Below are 22,158 nucleotides of genomic sequence, written 5' to 3'. Positions count from 1 at the left end.
GTCTTAGGAATGTGGCCTGCAGCTATTTCTGTTACAGAAAACAGGTTGCAAAGGATCAGTCCTTTGCCCTTGGTGACACTGCAGTACACTTTCACAAGGGTCAGCAGTGACCCACAGAGTCATGTGAGTGCAATGGATCATTACCAGCAATACTTACATCAAAGTCTACCTTTTCTCCTTCTGGGATTTTAGGAGCAGTCAGCCTATGGCATTAGAAAAAAAAAAAAAGAAGAAGAAAAAAATATCACCCCAAAGAATGCAGAACACTTCCAGAATGGCGTTCCTCATGAACTGACCAAAGCTGGGGGAGGAGTGGTGAGGGCAGGGAAAAATGCTAAGGGCAATGCATAAGGGAAATGTATAGCTGAAACTATCACTGGGCTGGAAACTCTTCTAAAAATGTCTTCTAGGCACTCATGGTGCAGGTTGGCCAAGTGGCATAAGCAGCCTCTGTGTGGTGCACACTAGATCAGGCAGGGAGCACAGTGGCAGATAGGGCAGGGAGCAGAAAGTAGAGCAGCAGATGGAGCAAGGGAAGGGGGTCAGCATGGCACTCAAGAAGGGTGCAAGGCTGATTTGTGGCACTCCCACCAAAAAGGTTGGCCCTCTGCTGCTCTCCCATAGAAGAGATATGGGATGGGAGATAACCTTGTAGACTTTTTCCATCCCAAATATCAATGATATCATTCCCTTGTAAAGTTCTGTATGAGAGTGCAAGTTTGAGCAGAGTGCTGCATACTCAAGGAAGCTGACCCAGTGGAGAGCTAGGGCACTGGCTCATAGGAGAAACTGGTCAATCCCTGCAGAGCCCGGGACATGTCAAGATAGCAGCTACCCTTCTTTCACTTGCCACTGACAACTCCCTCAAACAGCGAAGAGAAGCAAGGAGAGAGCATCCTGCACAGCAGCTGCCTTTCTATCCTCTGTACCCTCTGCTTCTGTTTCTGTGTAGTTCCAGGGGAAATGAGGAGAGAATACAACCTCAGCTTCACCCAACATGAAATGCTATATGCGAGAGAGGTACATTCAGCTCTGGAGCGCTTCTGACTCGATCAATACTGGCTCTAACCCAGGTAAACTGTTCAGGGCCTGGTTTTTACTCCTTGGTCTGAAACTAGATACAGTATTGTTTGACAGAGGGAGACATTGTAGGAAAGGGCAGAGGAATACTGGGATTTGCATGAATGGCAGGCAGAAGGAGACTATTCAGAAATACTGGTGACCATTTCTCTGGCAGAATGCCCATGAGTGGCCAGAACATTTATAGTGGTGTTTTACAGGTTCCTGGTGAATGGACACTTACTTTATTCTGGGTTTTTCCTCTGTAAAAACAAGGAGAGAGAGGGAGGGAAAAGAAGGACAATAATTAGAACAAGAGATAATAGAGGCAGTCTATTAAATCAGAGAAACAGGGAAACTAAAAATGTTAGGAGAAACATCCCAGAGAAACTGGCTTAAGCCAACACATCCAAAAGAGATAAACACTTCCCTTTGGTGTGGGAGTGAATCTGATTCTACTCTCACAACAGAATTTGACAGAAAATGAAAAAAAACAAGAGATTGTGTAAAAGTGCCAACGTAGCATCTGGAAAGTAATGCTTTATGTGAGGAATTCTGCTTCTCAGACCTTGGAGACCAAATCTCTAAGGAGGATGGCAAACCTGGAAAGTAAAGGAGAACACTCCCTTTTTAGGGTCAGTGTCTCATCTTTTTTATGCTGAAGAATATCCAAAGTAACTCCACTACCATTAGCAGAGTTATTCTGGATTTACATTGATGTAAGTGAGAACCAGGTTGGCCTGGTTTCTAGTAAAATGTCTCATACATAGGTTTATGATAAATCTTCCCCAAGTTCAATCATTCCCAGATAGCCCTAAGTGGACTCTGTATTTCAAAATCTCACTTTCCTTCATATATTCCAGGGACCCACCACACAGCCTGGAAATACCATCCTCTCTTAGGGGTTTTATTCCCAGGCTGACCTGCATGCAAAATTCCCATGCACATGAATGGGAATAGCACTTGTGTCTCCAGGAGAGGACAGGCTCCTTGGTGTGAAGTGCAAACCATCTCAAAAGATAGATAGTCAGACCTGGGTTTTTTTGTTTGTTTTTTTAGTCATGGACAGCCTGCTGCATCAATTTATGACTTAGTTCATTACAGCAATATTTGTATACACATTTATTTCTGATTCTCTGGTCTGTTAATTTTTTTTTTTGGCCCACCGTAATGTCAACAGCATCAGCGAGTTAGTTTTGCAAGTGGAAGAGAATCAAACCGACATGTTCTATCCTAGCATAATCTTACAGGGACCCAAGGCTGACTTTTCTAACCATATGCTACGTTTGAACTTTCAGGAATTCATCTGAATTCTGCCAGACAATGCTCTCTCTTTCTGTTTGTTTGGTGGGAAGATGGGTTAGAAATAAAAAGCTCACAACCTATTGAGTCCATTATGAAAAGAGCCTAATTTGGAAAGCTCAGAGATCAGTCCAACCACCCACTTACCCATGTCGATCCTTTTTTTTTCCTTCTGAGGTCCCCAGATGATTATACACTGAGGCATTCCAAAAGATAATTCCTTTGAAATGGGATATGCGGACCTTGCTGGTTTTGGAGGCATACAAGATGGATGGAACAGAGTAGAATGAAATTAAATTAAATATCCAGTTTCTCATAAAGGGAAAAATGCTGAGAACTGGTAGTGAAAAATGCCTGAGGGAAACATCAGTTGCCAGGATTTTGGGCAGTAGAGGGATATGATTGAGCAATTTATGCTGAGAAATGTAGGAGTCACATAAGAAGGAGGTCAGAGAATAACAATTTTTTCCTTTCACTCTTGTCTTTGCAATCTTCCTGGATTATAAACACTTTGAGAAGAGGAGTATTTCTTATAAAATGTGCATACAGTGACTAGTACAGTGGGTTCCTGATCTCAGTTGAGGCCTCTAGATGCCACAATAACATAAATAACAATGGTAAATAATCAGGCAAGGTGGGGGAGAGAAATAAGCTAAATTTTACTGTTCACATATAAAAATAAACCACAGGTCAGGCATGGTGAAGGCAGCATTAGTTTTGCCTGTTGTCTTTATTGTTCCAACTGTGACTAAGTTTTTTGTGGGTTTTTTGGCCAATAGATTGTGAGCTTTTTTTTTACTGATTGATTTTTCTGTTTAATTGGGAGAAAGGGAGGAGGGGAAATCACTGCAACCAGTTTGCTAGGGATGTTATTTGAAAACACACAGAATTCCCTTCCCCCATGGAGCCCCAAGGAAATTACCAAGACATTCCAGTGTAACTAAAAGTGATACATTAGTGCATGTTACTTAAGAGAGAGAAAAAATAGTTATGGACTTTTGGCTTTGTTTTATTATGATTATGATTATTATTGCCTTTGGTTTTAAGGCTTCAGACCTGTCTGTGCGTTAGGTAAATCCAACCACATCTTAAACTTTGACTTCTGTTTCCACCAACCTGGTGCTTCAAAAATAATGCAAGGAACAAACAGTTCCAAAATAAAAGTTAACTGGCTATTCAAAAAACAATAAAAAATATAGTAATGATATCTATTGTACCTCTTAGAGACCAGAAAATGGGTAAAAAAAAAAAAAAAGAGAGATAACAGTTTTCATAAAAATGCTATTCATATGCTTTATGCCTTGAAATCAGCCACAAGGCTGGGAATTTTTCTTAAGATGCTCTCTCTTTCAAGGAACTGGGCCAAAATTTGTGAACACTCAGGAATTGCCATTGCAAATTCCTCCTCTTGATGCGCATGGTGGATTTTGACTCATATTCTGCTCATTCTTCCCATGAACCATGAATCTGTAGCCAAATCCCCATTGTAACCCTGTCAAAAGAAGGCAGTTCTGCCAAGAACCACTTGCAATCCAAGGTCAGTGAAGCTGTAATTACACATATATCCCAGGAGCACCTGGTAGCCACAATGGCTTAGCTCAGGCTATAGCACATCATAAAGATACCCTCTGTTCATTTTTTAACATCTACAATCTACTCATGCTGTGCCCTCCTGTCTATAAGAATCCCTCTAAACTGCCTTTAATTGATTTAGATCTCTCCAGCCACTCTTCATTTTGTATTATAGAAGTAACATTTCTAATTTATGCTAATGCTTTGAAAAATCAGTATGCCATTAAAAGTTGAGAAAGTAAAAGAGAGAAATCACATCCTGAAGTGAAATTCATAAGAGGGGCTCAGAAAAGTCCTCAAAAGGTTTTTTTCCTAAAATAAGAAAAAGCCTGAAAAGTGAACAAGGGAAAAAAATAACCCCAAAAAACAACAACAATAAAAAAACCCAAAACAAAACAACAACAACAAAAAACCCTAGAAAAAAGTCAGTAGATTTTAACAAATGTTGGAAGAACCTTGAGCTCTTTCTTTAGAACCTGCTCCATTAGGAAGTGTTCAATAGGGGCTGAGAGTCAAAAGGCGATAAAATGGCAGGGCTTCCTTTCAGACTACATTGAAATTAATTGAGTCCTCCTGAAGATTTATACTTTTCTTCTGCACATCAGGCCCCTAGTTTTTTTGCTTTTTTTTTTTTGGGGGGGGGGGGGGGGGAAGAGGGGGAGCAGCGTGGGGTTGTCGCAAATTTTCTGCTCACAAGAATGGGTAAAATTCTACTGCAGTCAGTTGAACTGAGTCCTTTTACACCAGAAGAGAACTTAGTCTTTTGTATTTAATGGATGCATCTACACATTGCCCTAGTGACATTGTTACTGCCCTGTGCTTTAGTACTTCCCTTGGGACAGTACTAAAGCATGGCGCAGTAACCATCCATACTATGCCGTACGCACGGCACATAGTTATTTTTAGCTGCTGCTTCGCTCTAGCAATGCGTTATAAACAGGGGAGCATGCCACTTAGGGTGGCCATCATAGAGGACTTTCCAGTTTTCTGCTACACTGTCCTCCACTGATACAAAACTGGATACCTGCATGTCCTCTATTTTTCTCTTCAAGAGAAAAATGTGAACACTTAATAAGAGTGTTCTTCAAGAGAAAAATAGAGGACATAAAGATGTCCAGTTTTGTATCAATAGAGGACAGAGGACAACCGGACTGTCCTCTATGATGGATAACTTAGCACCACTACAGCAAAGGAGCTGCTCATCATGTGCTAACCCACATGGTCGCTACGGTGACATAGCATGTCGCTATGGCAATGTAGTGTGACATGTAGATGTGCCCAATAATGTGAGAAGTACTGATACTGCAGGTGGGAAAAAGGCTTTAAGGAAAAAAATGTAGTATGCATGGGATTTAAACACATGCTTAAAGTTAAGCATATCCTTATGTGTTTTTTTAGACTGAAGGCTTTAGTGATCAAATAAATATGAGGATTTTTTTTCTAGCTCCCAACTAGATGGATGAGCAGGGTTTTGGAGTGGAACATTGTAGAGTACTAGGTTCTCCCATTGCTTATTGTCCTTATGATGAAATATGTGAGCAAGCGCTCCAGATATAACAGTCAGTTCCCAAAGAGTGATTAGATATGCGCAGTAAAGGATTCTTTGTAGTAGTGATGTTTTGGCCCAGTTCCTGAGTTTAAAAATTGAGTGAGGAATAGAAGCAGATAGAAAAGAAAAGGAAGGGGTTAGAGAAAAATGCTCGTGACATCCCAAAACAACACCAAACTACCATCATAGTATTCTCCTTCTTCTCCAGCTGTAGGTTGAAGAACATAAGCAAAAGAAAGAAAGTATATGAAGTCAATATGCAATCAGTGCTGTTTTCCTAAAGAATTAATGCCCCAGCTCCTCCTTCCCTCCCCCCTATTCTTGGGGCACTGAACTCTCTGGGTAACTATCTATCTATATCTCTAAAAGAGCAGAAAGAAGAGGAGATTCAATGGCTTAAATGCATGACAAGAAATAACCCAAAGCATTGGGAGGCAACCTTTTTGGCAGGCATGTCACAAGGTAAGGCTCACACCCTCTTCAAGCACCGTTCCAGTTTCAATCCCCTGCCTGATCTGTTGCTCTACTTTCTACTCCCTTCCCTTTGCTCCCTGCCTGATCTGCTGTTCTGTTTGCTGTTTTATTCCCTGATCTGCTGTGTGCCATTCACAACCTGAACTGCGGGTTGGCCACCCCTGACCTAAAGGAATCCCAGGACATGTATCATTTATACCTTAGGGCTAATGGAATGGCAAAGTTGTGTTGTAACTCCCAGACCCGTGGAGAAGTACTAGCTATAACTCACATTAAAGTAGACAATTAGTGAAACAATGATATTAGCAATTGTTTCTCCTGACTAGGTTGTGACTATTGAATATTGGAATGACATGCTCATATGAGCCCTGTTAAACTGTGAGACTCTTCAGCAGAACTGAATGCAGCTCTGAACCATAGCTCTGATACCATTGGAAAGGCCAACCATAGCTCTGAGAAGTTGGAAAGGCCAGCTCTTCAACTGATATAAATCAATATGGTTCCACTGATTTCAACAATGCCAGTTTATACCAACTGAGGATCTGTCCCAGATGTATACCTCCAAACCTGTGAAAGTGCATCAAGTTATCAGAAAAACAAATCTCCTTTCCATTCATCCCAGGGAATTCTTGTAGAGTCAACATGTTGCTGGTTAAACTGATGCCACTGTTAGCTTTTTCTTTATCTGTCTAACATACTACACCACTATGCCCACTGCAAGGAAGTGATTTTACAACTAACAAGTGGGACCCTTCCACCCTCTCACTAGGAAAGCCGAAGTATTCCTTTCCCATTAGGCTGAAGCCACAGAAAAGTGATAGTCAGAGATTCAGACAAAAATCCTATAGTGGAAGACAAGAGACACTGACTCAGATTTAATAGACCTAAGCAGAACAACAGCGCCACAAAGCAGCAATGCTGAGACTCAAAAGCATCCCATAAAGTATGTCTCTTCTCAGATTCAATGACAAGAAACAAAAAAGGGAGGGGAGAGGAGTCTTACCTTCTTCATACATAACCTCTTGTTCTTCTGAAGGGACCTCTTCTTAAACGGCAACACATACATGCAAAAGGAAAGTGAGTGCCAGAAAGCTCAAGGAACATTAGAGACATAAAGCAAGAGCTTGAGTGGGGGAAGGAAGACAAATTCACTATATTTTACTGCATTGAAGTCAAGATGAGACCAAGGATAATGTTGCCTAGTTATATTGATTGTTCTTGGTTACTCTTCTGGGACTGTATTTCACCATTACTCAGTGAGGCCACTCCAGGTTTACTTTGGTATAGTCAAAAGAAATACATGGCTCAAGGGAGAGAAGTTTTTCCTTTCTGCTCCTCTACCTGTCTGATGAAGTAAGAAGGCATGGCAAACTACATATTGCTATAGATTCTACCTCACTGCAAAGTTCATGTCTCCAGTACAGATATTGGTGTTGGCTAAAATTTGAAAAAATAGGAAACTGAAGATCTATTTTTGGACACCAAAGGGTGACATATGCAAAAGAAGCATGAGTCCCACTGATTGTCTTCTGAAGACATAGTTCCCAGGAGGCATTATGATCATCCTTCTGGACAGAAATTAAAAGATTAAACTGGAGCAGATGAAAAGGAGAAAAAGTAAAAACTGGCAAATGATTTGTTTTGTAAAGTGAGCTCAATTTTCTACTTGCAAATTGTTGGCAGGGAGCTTACAATTTTCTTTAATGCACTTATTATCCTAAATTATTTGCAGAGTAGTCCATGAATTCCTGGTATATATTATCTTTATTGTGAGGTTTCAAAATATTGGCATCCAGACTGGATATCTGAAATTCATGATGTGTTAGTGAGTTTTGACAGAAGGTAAGCCATATAACATTGTTGCTGTTCCTCCTTTATATCTGGTGTCCAGTGATGAGGCCTATATTTGAAAGTTCAAAACTGGCTTTCCAAAACATTCTTTCCTATTTGCTTAAAAAATTGCTGTTTCCACACAACTTCCTGCCAGGAACTGTAGTAATTTTAATATCGTTACAGAGCAAACACAAAAGGTGAACAAATACAGTCAAAGGAAAAGAATGTTGTTTTTTTGGTGGTGGTTGTTTTATGAACATACATTAGTGCCAGGGGAGGATTGTTGATCTGGCTTGGTTTATGCAGCAGTTGGTGTATGAGGGTTTTGTTTCTTTCTTTTTGGTTTTGATTTCTTTCTGTTTTCCAGTAAGAATATCCAGATTTTAGGAGGCCAGTAAGAAAGGAAAAATCTATCACTCATCAAGCTGGTAAAAGACCCCTGAGTCTTCTTGATGGAAGATTTCACCAAGATTCATAAATATGAAACAAATTAACCTGGGGAATTTAGGCCAATAGCTGGACTTGCCAGACCTTAATTTAAATCGCACAATACAATAGTCATTAGCATATAAAATTCTAGCCTCCCATAAGCTAGAAAAGGACAGCTTCAAGTATCATAAAGCATGTCAAGCCTCTGCCAAGCACCTGTATTTCAGTGAAAGCTTTAGAAGTTTCTACCTGGCAGTGGGACAGTCTTATTTTGTTGGGGAGAAAATTAGTAATCCTATACATAGCAGGGTAAACAGAGACAAGGAAAGAAACATGGATCTACATGTTGGACAGTACTTCTTCTCCACAGAATATCTATTACACATGATCACAAGCTTTGTTCCAACACTGCAACGAAAGGAATGTGCCAGACTCCACAGACAAAAGCATTTTGCCATGCACTTTTTACACAGAAGGAAGTTAACTGAAATTTGAAATTTTTTCCAGAACAATTCTGAACTTCCCTACTGTTATTCCCCAGTCTCAAAAACATTATCAGTCCTTGAAGCACCATCTAGAACCAGCTACTGTTCCAAATATAAAAGTAATGTAATTTAGAGGGTAAAAAAAAAATCTAACATTCTTTGCCATTGGGTGGATTAGTCTTTATAGCATGATTCTTAGCCTTGGCAGGATTCTTTATGACCTCTCTTCTTTTCCACTCATGTAAACAACCTTCCATACATCATCATATCACACTGTTCATCCATCACTTCTTTTTCTGAGACAAATCCATTTCAACCATGTTTAAGATGCCTTTCAAGACACTACATCATCATATATATGGATGATGCTAATCAAAATGGATCACTATGTGTTGTGAATTACAATCCTGGTAGATAACACACTCTAGCCTGAGAAAAATCACCTACGGTCTTTAGAGCTAAATACATACTTCTGAGTCTCAAACTTTAAAATCTCCTCTTTTCTTTCAATGGCTACAGAGTATTTTAGGAGTTTTCCTACAAAGTCTGGTGCCAAATATTTTCCAACACACTAAAGGAACCACCAACTACTCTAGTATATCCAATACTAGTCCCCCCAATAAATTAATCTTGAATGCACCAGTGCTTGAAGTAATGTGTTTAAATCAGGATGTAGAAACCTACATTTCCAAATGTAGCAAGAGGTTTTGGTGTTGTAATTTTTGGGAGCCTAACAGAAAAAAACTTAAAGGAGCTTACTTTTCCCGAAGTGCTCCTAGCCTATCCTCAGAGAACTAGGCCTCTTTCAACTATCTCAGTTTGGCCCACCAAAACATCTGCAAAACTTTTGCAAATTTAGGTCAGTTTTCAAACTAGAATTTGCAAGATTTTTTACATGTAGTTTGAACCCATAAAACCTTTCTGAAATTTCTCATTGTCCATCCAAAACCATTCAGAAAGAACCCACATCCAACCTCACTCCTGATCTTGTACGACTTCAGCATTTTAACATGGCTTTCCCAGTACTGAAAGAGAAATGGAATGAAAGAGATTCTTTAGACACATCACATACCTTCTTCGTGGGCTTCTCCTGAAAGTGTCATGGTGCAAGCAGTGATAGGAAACAGGAAAATAGAAAAAAACAGAACACATATTTAAGTACTTTGAAGCCTGGGAAAGAGATCAAGGATTCTGTGAAGAAAAGTAAAATCATCCATGCAAAAACGTGAGGAACAAAAGCTGTCTGGAGAAGCTGTTGGGAGTTAAAAATTAAAGTTAATATAGTAGTAAAGCATGAGATTAAAGGAAATAAGTTGACAAGTGACCATTTGTGGTTAATATTTGTTTCTCTTGTTCTTTCTCTCCTACTAACCCAAGATTCTTGTTCAGACACATACACTCACTTTGGAACTAGAAAGAGGAATTCAGAAGTCATGTCACATACCTGGCTCATGAACTTCATCAGGTGTGAAGTGTCATGGAACAAGATGCGATGGAGAACAAGAGAATGAGAACAAGAAACCAGTTATTTGACCAGCGACTTAAATGGCTTTGGGCAAAGAGAAGATTAAGAGGTAAATCAAAAGTAAAGAAAATTAATCACATTTAAAGGGGTAAATAAGGGGAGGATGAGTGAAAAGATTCTGTCAGGTGAAACAGACATGCAGATTCATGGTAACAAGTGTAATGCTTGCAAAAGTGATCATTATGGACACTAACAGGAATTGAGACACACAATTTACAAAGGTTTTCCTTGATTTTAAATATGCACACAAACATTGCCAGAACGTGAAGTAGTCCCAAAGAAATATTGCACCTGTCATTTTCCAACAACAGTTTTCATATATTTGCTCTATGAACATTTGGAAACCTGCTTAATTACCTGCAATGGTCCACCACCAGCATTCTGATGACTTCAGAAAAGTCTTTATATTTTTATGCCTTGATGCAGTTCGGAGGTGCATCTATACATGTTGTTATTCACATCCATTTGTAATGTAGATGTATAAACACATATTTTAATAAGGGGTGGAAGAAAGGGAGAGACCTTGTTCTTGGATCTGCATTGATCTCAGTTTCAGTATTCTGAATATGCAAACATATTGATTGCTGATGCAGATCTGGGAACAGGGTTTTGCCCTTGAAATGTGGTTATCTTTTAAGCACTCCATTACTTACAGGCATAACAGCAGTACAAAATCCAAGTCTTTTGACTTCCTTTATGCAATCAATGAGCCAAACTCCACTTTATGGTATGAAATGGAGCTCCCATGGATGTGGGAGGTAGTCATTTACATATCACATGGCAGAGTTTAACTCATTTTGCTGAGTTACTCTTTTCTGAAAGCATACATTTTTCCCAAAATGTAGTAATTTTCCATGCAAAAATTAAGTGTTACCATTCTTCTTACACTTTAATAAATGAGAGAAGGTTATAGGAGTAAAAATTAAAAAATCATGCAAGTTATAATTTATCACTGACAGATCTGTTATCTACTGGTTTCTTGTGCTACACTGGAATTCCTATGTACATTATCCCTACAGACTAACAAAGAAGAATTCAGAAGTCATGTCACATACCCGGCTCATGGATTTCATTAAGTGGTAAGTGTCAGGGGAATGGCATGCAAAGGAAGACAGGAGAATCAGAAACAAGAAGCATGGGATGAGAGAAACCTTCCCTTTTTTTAAGCCAAGGTTGAGGCATATCACTTATAAATTAGGTTACAGAACGAGAAAGTTAATGAGATTAAAATAAGAACAAAGGACACATATGGATGTGAAATGGAAAGGCATGGAGAGGGATGTGATGGAAATGAAAGGCAAAAGAAACCTGCAGACAAGTGGTGAAATTTTACATCAGGCAAAACATATAAATGCAATGCAGTAGTGCATTACAGTAATACAGGTAGGTGGTCATTAGCTTTCATAGATTTACATTTATTACCCATAGAGCAGGATTATGGATATGAAATGTACGATGGGCTATGTCAAATACTACTTCCAGATGCACCAATGGTAGTATTTTGTAGGAGTCTCGCATAGAAATTGGCAAATTTTGTTTTTCTTCTCAGCAAAGCTTTAAATGATTCACTGAACTGGATCAAGACTATTTTCAGGTGGAAATAGATGGTGGTCATTCAAGCTGGGGAATCAAACGTGTCAATGTGTGATGTCACATCACATCTCCAGTGTGCCGTCAGTTATAGAACCTGATATGCTTTAGCCATAGTAGTTCAATACACCATTAAGCTTGGACAAATCTTTGACTAACTTTTTGGCACCAAGTGGTAAGCACTATTTATCACAGTTTGTTATTTTAGTGATTCATGGTTCTGTGAAAAAACAGAAGTACACAAATAGAAGGTAAGGATTTATTATCTCCTATTACCTTGCACCTTTGAATTCCTGTGTATATATAACCTTGAGCGCAACGCACAGGAATTTAGAATATATATATCTCAGGTTCATAAATTTCAATAAGTGGGAAATGTCAGGGAAACAAGATGCAAAGGGAGACAAAAAAATTAAAAACACCACAAAAGGTAAACAACCTTATACTTTATGCAAGCAAAGGTTGGTGAAAGTTATGAATAGGTTACAGAGAAAAAGAATTAATATCTTTAATAAAACAAATGGCTACAAAAAGAGAAGACATGGGGATGACTATGAAATGAGAGATACAAAGATCATGCAGATGAATGATGAAAAAGTATGTCTTGCAAAATATTTCAGTTTCATAGTTTCTATGAAACAATTTAATTATGTGTATCAAGTATTACTCAACTCCTCCTAGTTTACAGAATTTATACCAGTTTAAGACATGCTCATCAAACACAGTTTTACAAGTATGACTGGAACCAAGATGTGTTTCTTATTTCATGATCTTGCACACTAAATTAATATCTGACATCTGTTCAGTAGGGTTCACTTCTCATATACTACTGCATGGGAACATACTTAATCTAATGCCAGTTGAACCGATAAGGAGATTCCCGTGGATTTCAATCTATATCCATATGGTATTTGATCTGGAATTTTTTTAATGGAAGCAATAAGACCAACATCCACAAGAGAATGCCATATAAACCTTTTCTAAATATATTGGACCAAAGTCACTTATGCAGGTCTGTCCACTGTGTAATTTTTACACAGATGTGTACTGGAAAATATCTGGCATCTCTGCAATATTTTTTAAAAATTCCAGTGAATTGGATCATAAAACTGGTCAAAAAGACCATTTTTTTCAGGAATGTTTTTTACAAAAATGTGAATTTAAAAAATTGTGCACGTTCTACAAAATGGCTGAAGCCCACAAAAACACAGGTTTTGACAACTCTTAAACAAAAATACTTGCCACAAAATTTTAAGTTAAAACATTAAATTCAGCTCCACTGGTCACTGTCATTGTACAACACTGTCCTCTTCTGGAAAGAACAAGAACTGTTTAAATTTTCATTGCAATATGTTTTGTATAATTAGCAAATGAAAGGTTGTCATTGGAGGTAGCCTGCACTTCTGTAGGTGGAAGATCTCATTGCTGTCTCCACTATCATTATATAGCTCTGAGTGGTTCTTGTAACCCGTATAACAACAGCTGTGAATTACATAGTGGCCACTATTGCAGCTGATATCTGTCTCTTAAATGTCATCAAAACAAGTAACCTGATGAAGTTCACTGCAAACATTTGTCTACCATCTCTCCCAACTATACAGTTGTTCTAATAAAAGATATTACCAAAATAACCCCTTGCTTCTCATCTATTCCATGGATTATCACATTTCCAACCTTATTCTTAAGTGTTATTACATTTTTCATGCAGCAATTAGCATTTATTATCTTTATTATGTTATTATGATAGAAGGAAAGGTTATTAATAGAAGATGAAATAGTAATACACTGTAAGTTATAGTTTATCATCAATATATCTTTTTCTTTTCATGTTCTGTTCCACCACCTTTGAATTCCTGAGTACAATAAAAAGACTTTTATGGAAAACATTCAATAATACCATTTTCCTAAAAAAAACCAACCCAGGTAATGAAATTTAAATAAATTTTAAAAATCAATTTTGTAAAACTACTGTTTTAAAGGAAAAACACAAGGAAAAAAGTTCTGACAGTATTGAAATGTCCTATTTCAAAATTTCTGAAATAAGACATTTCAGTTTTCTAGTTTGAAAATGATTTATATGTTGGATTTTATTTTTCATTACCTCATCAAAAATTTATAAAAAGTCAACTTTGAAAGTAAAAAAGTTTCAAAATATCATAATGCTCCCCAAAATAAAATGTACAAAAACCCAAACATTTTAGATCAAGCAAAACCTTCTCATTTAACAAAGTCCAAATTAATTCCTTCAGTAGATGAAAAACAAAGTGTTCTTTGTAGAACATTTTAGAATTGACAGGGTTTGGTCTAATTTAGAATGGAGCCAAATTTTAACATTGCCACGTGGTTCATGAAATGGAATTTCCAACCTATTGCTCTAAACCAGTAACACTTCAGAGTGGAACAGGAATTCAGAAGTCATGTCACATACCTGGCTCATGGACTTCATTAGGAGGGAAGTGTCAAGGAAGAAGTAGCAGTGGGAGATTCAAGGAAGAAAATTAGAACAAGAAACACAGGATGGCAAAAACATTAAAACTTTATCAAGCAAAGATTGAAGGGTTACAGAGGTGGAAAATTAATAACATTAAAAGAAAAACAAAGGGTACATATGGATGTGAAAAGGAAAATCATGAAAATGGATGTGAAAGTACTAGGAGGCAAAATGGAAAATGCAGATGAATACTAACATTGGTAATTCAACATACTGTATTTTCTTACATAAAACATCCAGCTGGTATTTTGGGAAAGGGTGTTTTTTGGAAAAAAGTGCTGTAAACGGGAGTGAGCATTATATGCAAGAAATGTAGTTAGACCAATTTCTATGGCTCATGGTACAAAAGCAAAAGTAAAATCTACAATCCAAAGGGGGGAGAGTAAATTAGCAAGTTCAGCTCCTTAGCTGCTGCTACTCAGTTACTTACTACAAGGAAAAAGATGCATTTTCTTCATTCTGCCTTTCAAAACCAAGGTAAGTATCTTATTCCAGGGTGTGTTATATGTGAGAAAATACAGCATATAAGTATTGCATGGACCAAGTGCTCCTGGTGATCCTTGGTTTACAGAGATTTACATTTATCTGAATTATAACCAACAAAGTTGTATATATGTGAAAAGAATATAGACAAGAAATCCTAGCCGAACCATAGGGATTTGGGCACTGACTTACTTGCGGCTACAATTTACCCTGCTTCCAAGAGCTGAGGGTTAAAAACATGCAGATAATTGTGAGCAGAATTACTGCTTTCCAATCTGCAAGTTAAAATCCAATTCCAAGTTGACTGTGTTTTTAAGGACTGATTTGATATGAGAGCAGAAGCTTGATTTAAATGTAGGGGTTGGGTTTTTTTGTAAGCATCACTTGCAATATTGTTAATCACACACAATGTCTTGCCAAACCTTGACTGAGATTCACATGAAAATTGCAATGTAGTAGAACACAATAAGCTGCAGGAACCCATTTTCCCCATAAAGTAGCTTATCTCAAGAAAGAAAAAATACTAATTTGGAGACAGATGGTACATCTTGCTTTCTTCTCTAAATTGGCATTTTGTATAAGCACACATCTCTGCAGTTAGCCAAAACTACAGCAGTTCTTTCAATTTATGCTAAGACTTGTTTATCCAAAACAAAATCTCTACATTTGGCAATGTCCCAGATACTATGCCTGTCTTGAAAAGAAAAATCTTTCCACCTCAAACATGCACTTTTGCAATCATCTCCTAAAGTTATTTTCACATCTATTCAGTAAACTATTTTTGCTGATTAGTGTTACTCAGTACATGTGGTATTGCAACCTCACAAACTGCAAACCCAAAACTAACCTAATCCCTTCATTCGGTAAAATATAGCATTCTCCCCCCGTGAGTTGGCATGGGAAATGATAATCTGTTTTGTACAGAATGTGGTGGTAAATTTAAGCAGAAAACAGCATTTAACTTAAATGAAAGTGACCTGTACTTTATTATCCAGAGAATCCTCATTGCCATTGTGAAGTCTGAAAATACTTCCAAATACTATTGAAGAGTGGTATTTGGAATTTTTAATGGAACCACCTGGTTAATATATATTACAAGGACCTTTCTCTGCCCAGTATACAGAGGATAAGGGTCTGTTAATAATTGTCAGTAGACAGACTCAACTCAAGTTGTAGAGACTTGTGCTTTCTGCCTCAGAAGCTTCTTGTTCATTCCCTGTTGTGTCAGCCACAATGGCTACTGTCCCACTATAGATTACTGCTAAAATGCTTTACAAATCACTGAAAATATATCTCATTTTATGCATTCATTAGTATTTATAATTATTTATAATGATTAGTCCCCTGGAGAGAATGTTAATGAAGAAAAATACAAAGCAAAACAGACATCAGTAAGATTGTATTCAACTTTTATCTCCCTTTTCCTTCAACCACCTAAAGAATTCCTGTACGTACCAGTACTTAGAACTGAATTAAGGAATTCCAAAGTCATGACACATACCAATCTCATGAACTTTATCAGGCGGGAAGTGTCACAGAACAACATGCGAAAGAAGCATTAGAATGAGAAACACACACAATTGGAACAAGCTTATACTCTTTCTAAACTAGGGAGAAAGCATTTGGGAATGGATTACAGGGAAATAAAAAGAAGGCTGTTGAAAGAATAATTACAGATGAATGACAAAGGTGTGAATGGAAAAAAGTGAAACTACGAACAGCTCAAGTGAAATGTTAGAAGCATGTAGCTGACTTCCTCTGGCATCTCTAAACCAATATATGGTGGATGCCAGAGAGGGTAACGAATAGAGAATAGATCTAGATATCTGGATCAATGCTTTCCCTCTATGGCAGCCACACCTGCCACAGTTCACGATAGGATACTGGGCTAGGTAAACCATTGGTCTGACCCAGTATGGGACTTCATATGTTCTTATGTACATACGTTTATCCAGGTCTACATTTACTTTAACCATGCACATGTAGATGGAAGGGAATGCTATACAGAGATATAACTGTTCTGGAAGATGGATTTACAATGGCAAGAATCTTCTTTAGTGTAAATAGGCCTGATTTTGTTGACTGAAACAAGGCTGCTAATTTACACTAGCTGAAGATTTGGCCCAGAATTTTAAGTGTCTATCTATATTATATAGCAATACACACAGAATCCACTCTTCTGAATAACATGCAAAGCTATGGAATTGTAAGGATTTAATATTTGTTATAACATTGGCACATCTGGATTTACTCTTGAAAGCAGACACATGAAAATGAATATCATGTCAATGCCATCCAAATATACAGGGCCAAATTCTGCCTGCAGGTAGAACATGAAGCTCCAGTTAAAGTGGCATACAAATATCCAAGGGCAGAAAAAGTAGCCTGAGATCTACCTGGTCTCACAGGGGCCTGATTCAGAATCAAACAAAGTCAAAGAAAAATCTTTCAATGACTTCAACAGGCATTAAGGATTAGGGTTCATTGGAACCTTAATTTTTACATGGTTTACATCTCCCAGATGTTTAGTGCTTGTATTCATGCACAGTTATTGTACATCACCACTAACACTTGTTAAACGTTAAAAAAGAGGGTGAAAACAAAAATGAAAAACAAAAGGAAATGTAAACTATAATTTGTCATTAAAAACTTGTCTATTTTTCCCTCCTGCTCCCTTGGCCACCTTAAGAATTCCTGCCCATGTTAACATTTTATTTTGAGAGACTGTGGTAGAGGCAATATTTTCTATTAGACCAACTAAATAGTTGCACTGGGAAAAAAATCTTTAAAGCAGTTTTTCTTGCAACTATTTAGTTGGTGTAATGGAAGATATTTCTGTCCAAGAGTTCTGAATACTTTTGCCTGTAGACCAACACAGTTAAAACCTGGATCCCTAAAAAACTTTGAGAGACTGGAATTTAGAAGTCACATCACATACCTTCCTTATGGACTTCCTTAGGTGGGAAGTGTTATGAAACCGTATATGAAAAAATAGAACATTCTCAGAAACACATTATTGCAAAGACTGTAAACTGTCTAGCTAGGGAATAGGTCAGAAGGAAAGATAATTCCAGTAAAGGGAATACAGATATCAGTGCAGGCAGAGAGGGGTGCAAAGAAGAACATCATGTGGAAGGAGCATGGAGAGGCATTGTACAAAGCATCAAGCTTGGAAAAAATTCTAACGTAAGGGTTGATTTTCCTCTTATCCAAGTTTTACAGGGGACAGTGCAACTTCTACAGAGGCTCTCTCTTGCCCCTAGAAGCCTCACAAGAGAAGGGTCTCCATAAAACAGATGGGAAAGAAGAATGTATTATCACTGCCTTGGGGTTTGATCCCAAGTCCACTGCCGTAAGTAAAAGTGACTCTCATTGATGTCAGTGAGCGTTGGATCAGGCTCATGATTTGCACTAACGGGCACTATAGATCCTCCCACTGGGCACATCTACGTGACAGGCTTCGAGATCAGTAGACTAATTCTGCTATTCATTAGCACAGTGGGCAAAACCTGTGCTAATATGCAGTAGATTTAGTCTACTGCACAATAATGTCACAAAAAGACCCTTTGTTTGTGCTTATGTGCAACAGTGCCAATTATGGCGCATTTACTACCTGTTGTACTAAGCTTAATATGCCATAATTACAGTGCGTTAATGAATGTGTAGATGCACCCTGTGAGATGCAGGATCTGGCAGGAGCCAGCTCCCTCCATCTCTATGATTGCCCTGCTCTCTGTAACCCTGTAGAGTTCTCAAGAAGGGGCTACAACATGGCCAAGGGAAAATAAGGATCATACAGCACAGGGTGCTTTCCTTTTTCTTGCACCCCAAATCATGAACATAGAATAGTATCTATGCTTTCATCTATAGTTTATAAAAGTATGAACTAGAGCTGACTTTTAACCTACTGAAAAGTTTAAACAAATGGAGTTAGCTTTGGTGGGATACAGGAGAAGTACACATTAGATTTCTAGAAAAAACAAAAAACAATTTTATTGAGCCCTCAGAAGTGCTATAAGGCTTGATGTACAAGTAGCATAAATCAATTTAGCTCCATGTGAAGATCAGGATTTAGCCCAGCATATTAAAATGGGAAGCACATTTCATAGATTAGTTAACTATCACTTGTTAATTGATAGAGAAAATGTTATGGAAGAGAGCCCGAAAGCAAAGATAATGTAAGCGATAACGTAATATGACTGTCTTGTTCCCTTCTACCACCACTGAATTCCTTCACAGAGTAATGCATGATGAGAAAAGAGGAATTCAGAAGTCATGTCACATACCTGGTTCATGAACTTCATCAGGTGGGAAGTGTCATGGAACAAGACCAACATGATGGAAAACAAGAGAATGAGAACAAGGAACACATGATTACAACAACTTTGAGCCAAGGTTGAGGGGAATGTGAGGACAGAGGGTGGGTGAAATGGAAAAAAAAACATAGGATATGATAGTCTGGAGACAGGGAAATGGAGCATGCAAATGCATGGTAAGAAATGTAAAGCGTTCATAATGAAGAAAAAATTGGTATTAATAAGTACTGATCTGAAAGGGGGTCCCCTCATTTTAAACATGCCCAAGAACAGTAGTCTAAAATAAGGCTGGTCTCGCAAGTTCAACTTACCACTTAAGTGCAATTAAAATGAGAGCAGACGGACATACAAGCAATTCAGCACATGTTAACTGCCCTTGTTTCACTGCAAAGTTCCCTTTCAGGTGAGGATTTTCTACTAATATGTATTACTTTAATAGGTCACTACAGTCCAATGATTTGCAACTCTTGCAAGTGAACATGTGACACGAAAGTAGAATGAACTTACTCTTCATGCCTACAATGTAGACTTGCAGAGTTCTCATTTGTTAAGAGTAAATTCCTGTTTCTAGATCTTAGTTCTGATACCTGTACCTATGTAACTTCCAAAAGTGTACTGTGCTAGTACCCCCGTGCCATTGTCATGTGCAGATTCATCTGAATCTTACTCATAAGCTCTTCTTTTTTTGGGGTAGCATAACTTCATGCATTTGGTTTTATGTGACATTGATGCAATTACGCCATTGGAAAACTGGTAAAAGTGAAGGGAAGATAAGGACCAACATCTGTAGAGAATGTAATATCTTTTGTTCAAACTAAGCTTTTCAAAGCCTTTAGAGGTTATCCAAAACTTCAATTTGTAAGCAGGAATGGCAGGATGTAAAAGAGTATAATGAACAGGATGAACATTTTGGAAACAAATGATGCCATGCGAGTGATAATGCATCATGAGGGTTTTCTTTTCCTTGTCCCTTATCCCCTTTCACCACCATAAGAGCTGTTGTGCGACTTAACACTACCAATAAAAAGCATGGAATTCAGAAGCCATGTCACATACCTTCCTCATGAACTTCTTCTGCGTGGGACACATCATGGAACAAGAAGCAACAGCAAAACATAAAATTAAAAGAGCTGATTAAGACAGTCTAAAGCTCTTTAGAACTCATGGGGCTGGTACAGGAGGAAAGTTAGGAATTATGGAATGGAAGAAAAAGTTAATAACATTCATATGAATTGAAAGGGCAAGCTGTGGGATGATAAATCTGGATATAGAAAAAAAACATGCCAAAGAATAATAAGAGTAATAATATAGATTATATTATTTCTTCTTATTATGAGCTGGTCGAAGTTTTCCAAAATTTTATTTCTGATGAAACACTGACTCAGAAGGGGCTTGGAACATTTTAATGATATTTTTATACGTTTCTCAACTGACTAAAGACTAGGTCAAGTTTGTTGTGAGATTTTGATATTCCAAAAAAATCCATCTTGGAAATTTTGAACCTTGCCAGAAAAGGTGAGGAAAGGTGGTAAAATCTTTCCTTGACATTTCAGCTCCAGAAAATTTCAATTTTTGGATGAGCTATTTTATTTTAGGAAGGAATACTGCAATTTTTTACCAAAAAGTCAAACTTTTCTGTGGAAAAATTAAATTAAATAAATTGATGGTTTGTTTCCTTCATATTTTTCATAGGAAAAAAAATTCTGACCAGCTCTACCATTGACATCAGTGGAGTCTAATGTCAATAGGCTTCAGACCAAGTTTTTGGACCTTCGGTGCTGTTTTCTCTCTTATTCCTTCTCTTCTGTCACCTCAGGAGTCCTTCACAGAAAATCCTCTTCCAAAATTGGAAGAGAAATAAATCAGAAGTCATATCGCATACCTTCTTCATGAACTTCCTCATGTGATAAATGTCATGGAACAAGAGGCAACAGTAAGCAAGGAAATAAAACAGAAAATTATTAAGTATTTGAACTCTGTGAGCTCAGGTTTAGGGGAAAAAGATTTGGGAAGTTATACGAGAAGTAAATGAATCACCTCAAAAGAAGGCAACACAAAGGTCAAACAAGTGGAAAAACCATAAGAGAACAAGGGAAACCACCTCAGATAAAAGGAACATGCAAATTAAAGAGAAAGTGGGGGAGGGAGAAATCACCTGACCTATTAATTTCGTATTAATATTTAATTTTTGAAACCCAAAAGGAGAAGAGAGTTAGGTAAGAAATGAGAAAGACATGAAGGAGAGAAGAAAGAAACTCCTTTCTTGGGAAAATGTGCCTGTATTATTAACAACCTATGTTATCTCTTTGCATGTTTGACAAGAAGTGAATAAATATGGAGTATCAATGGCACCTACACCCACATTAACTCATGCATCTGTTGTTCTGTAAGCTGCTTCTTCAATACAAGAATAATGGCTCTACCACTCAGGGAGACTTGGGGCATTGAGGCATTTTAGGGGGTACAGGGTATAGAGTGAGTCTGTATTTTCATTTACACAAAATTTCATACCACTGCTTCTGTCACTGGTCTGCTAATGAACAGCAATGGTAGGAGCACTGGTGTATGCAGGACTCCCTATGACTGTTGGCATTATAAGCCAACGTCTAACCCCTCTCTGAGCAAGTCTATACAATGCAGTCCTTAAGGTGCTAGCAACCTGTTTACATTTGTAACCCTGCATCTACCACTGATAGAAAGGAACCCATAGCAGCAATGGTGACAGTGCCTGGAGTACACAACATTTCTGAGTTTCAGTAGGTGACATATGAACATTTCTCATGGAGCTCAGGGTTGGCATCATAACCTCTCTCAGCAAATCTCTGCTTTCAAAACGGGGGGGGGTGGTGTTCTTAACAGCTTTATAGGAAGACTAAGGGTAACGTTGCATGTTACATTTACTATAATATTAAGCAGTATTAACATTAGAATGTGCTGTGAGCGGATACTGTTTCTTGCCTGCACAACTCTGACTTGCTACTAGAGGGCTGGTGAGCAGGGAAATAACTGAAAGCCAGGACACCTGGGCTCTATCCCTGCACTGGGTGGAG

At 38.0% G+C, this 22,158-nt stretch overlaps 1 protein-coding gene across 1 annotated transcript in view; it reads right to left on the bottom strand.

Annotated features, from left to right (window-relative positions):
• The window catches only part of TNNT3 (troponin T3, fast skeletal type), a 45,138-nt gene that overhangs the window by 12,809 nt on the left and 10,171 nt on the right, over window positions 1–22,158 (bottom strand). The window contains exons 5-10 of the mRNA XM_019551635.1: window positions 20,165–20,182; window positions 14,247–14,258; window positions 10,148–10,159; window positions 9,776–9,793; window positions 1,304–1,322; window positions 158–203 (exon numbers count right to left, since the gene is read on the bottom strand). Coding sequence (XP_019407180.1) covers window positions 158–203; window positions 1,304–1,322; window positions 9,776–9,793; window positions 10,148–10,159; window positions 14,247–14,258; window positions 20,165–20,182 — 125 coding nt within the window. The remainder of the gene's footprint in view (window positions 1–157; window positions 204–1,303; window positions 1,323–9,775; window positions 9,794–10,147; window positions 10,160–14,246; window positions 14,259–20,164; window positions 20,183–22,158) is intronic.

The sequence above is a fragment of the Crocodylus porosus genome, unplaced genomic scaffold (genome assembly GCF_001723895.1).
Source record: "Crocodylus porosus isolate Cpor-Errol unplaced genomic scaffold, CroPor_comp1, whole genome shotgun sequence".
Lineage (NCBI taxonomy): Eukaryota > Metazoa > Chordata > Crocodylia > Crocodylidae > Crocodylus > Crocodylus porosus.
Note: the sequence above shows the minus strand (reverse complement) of the source record. Positions and strands in the feature narration are given on the sequence as shown.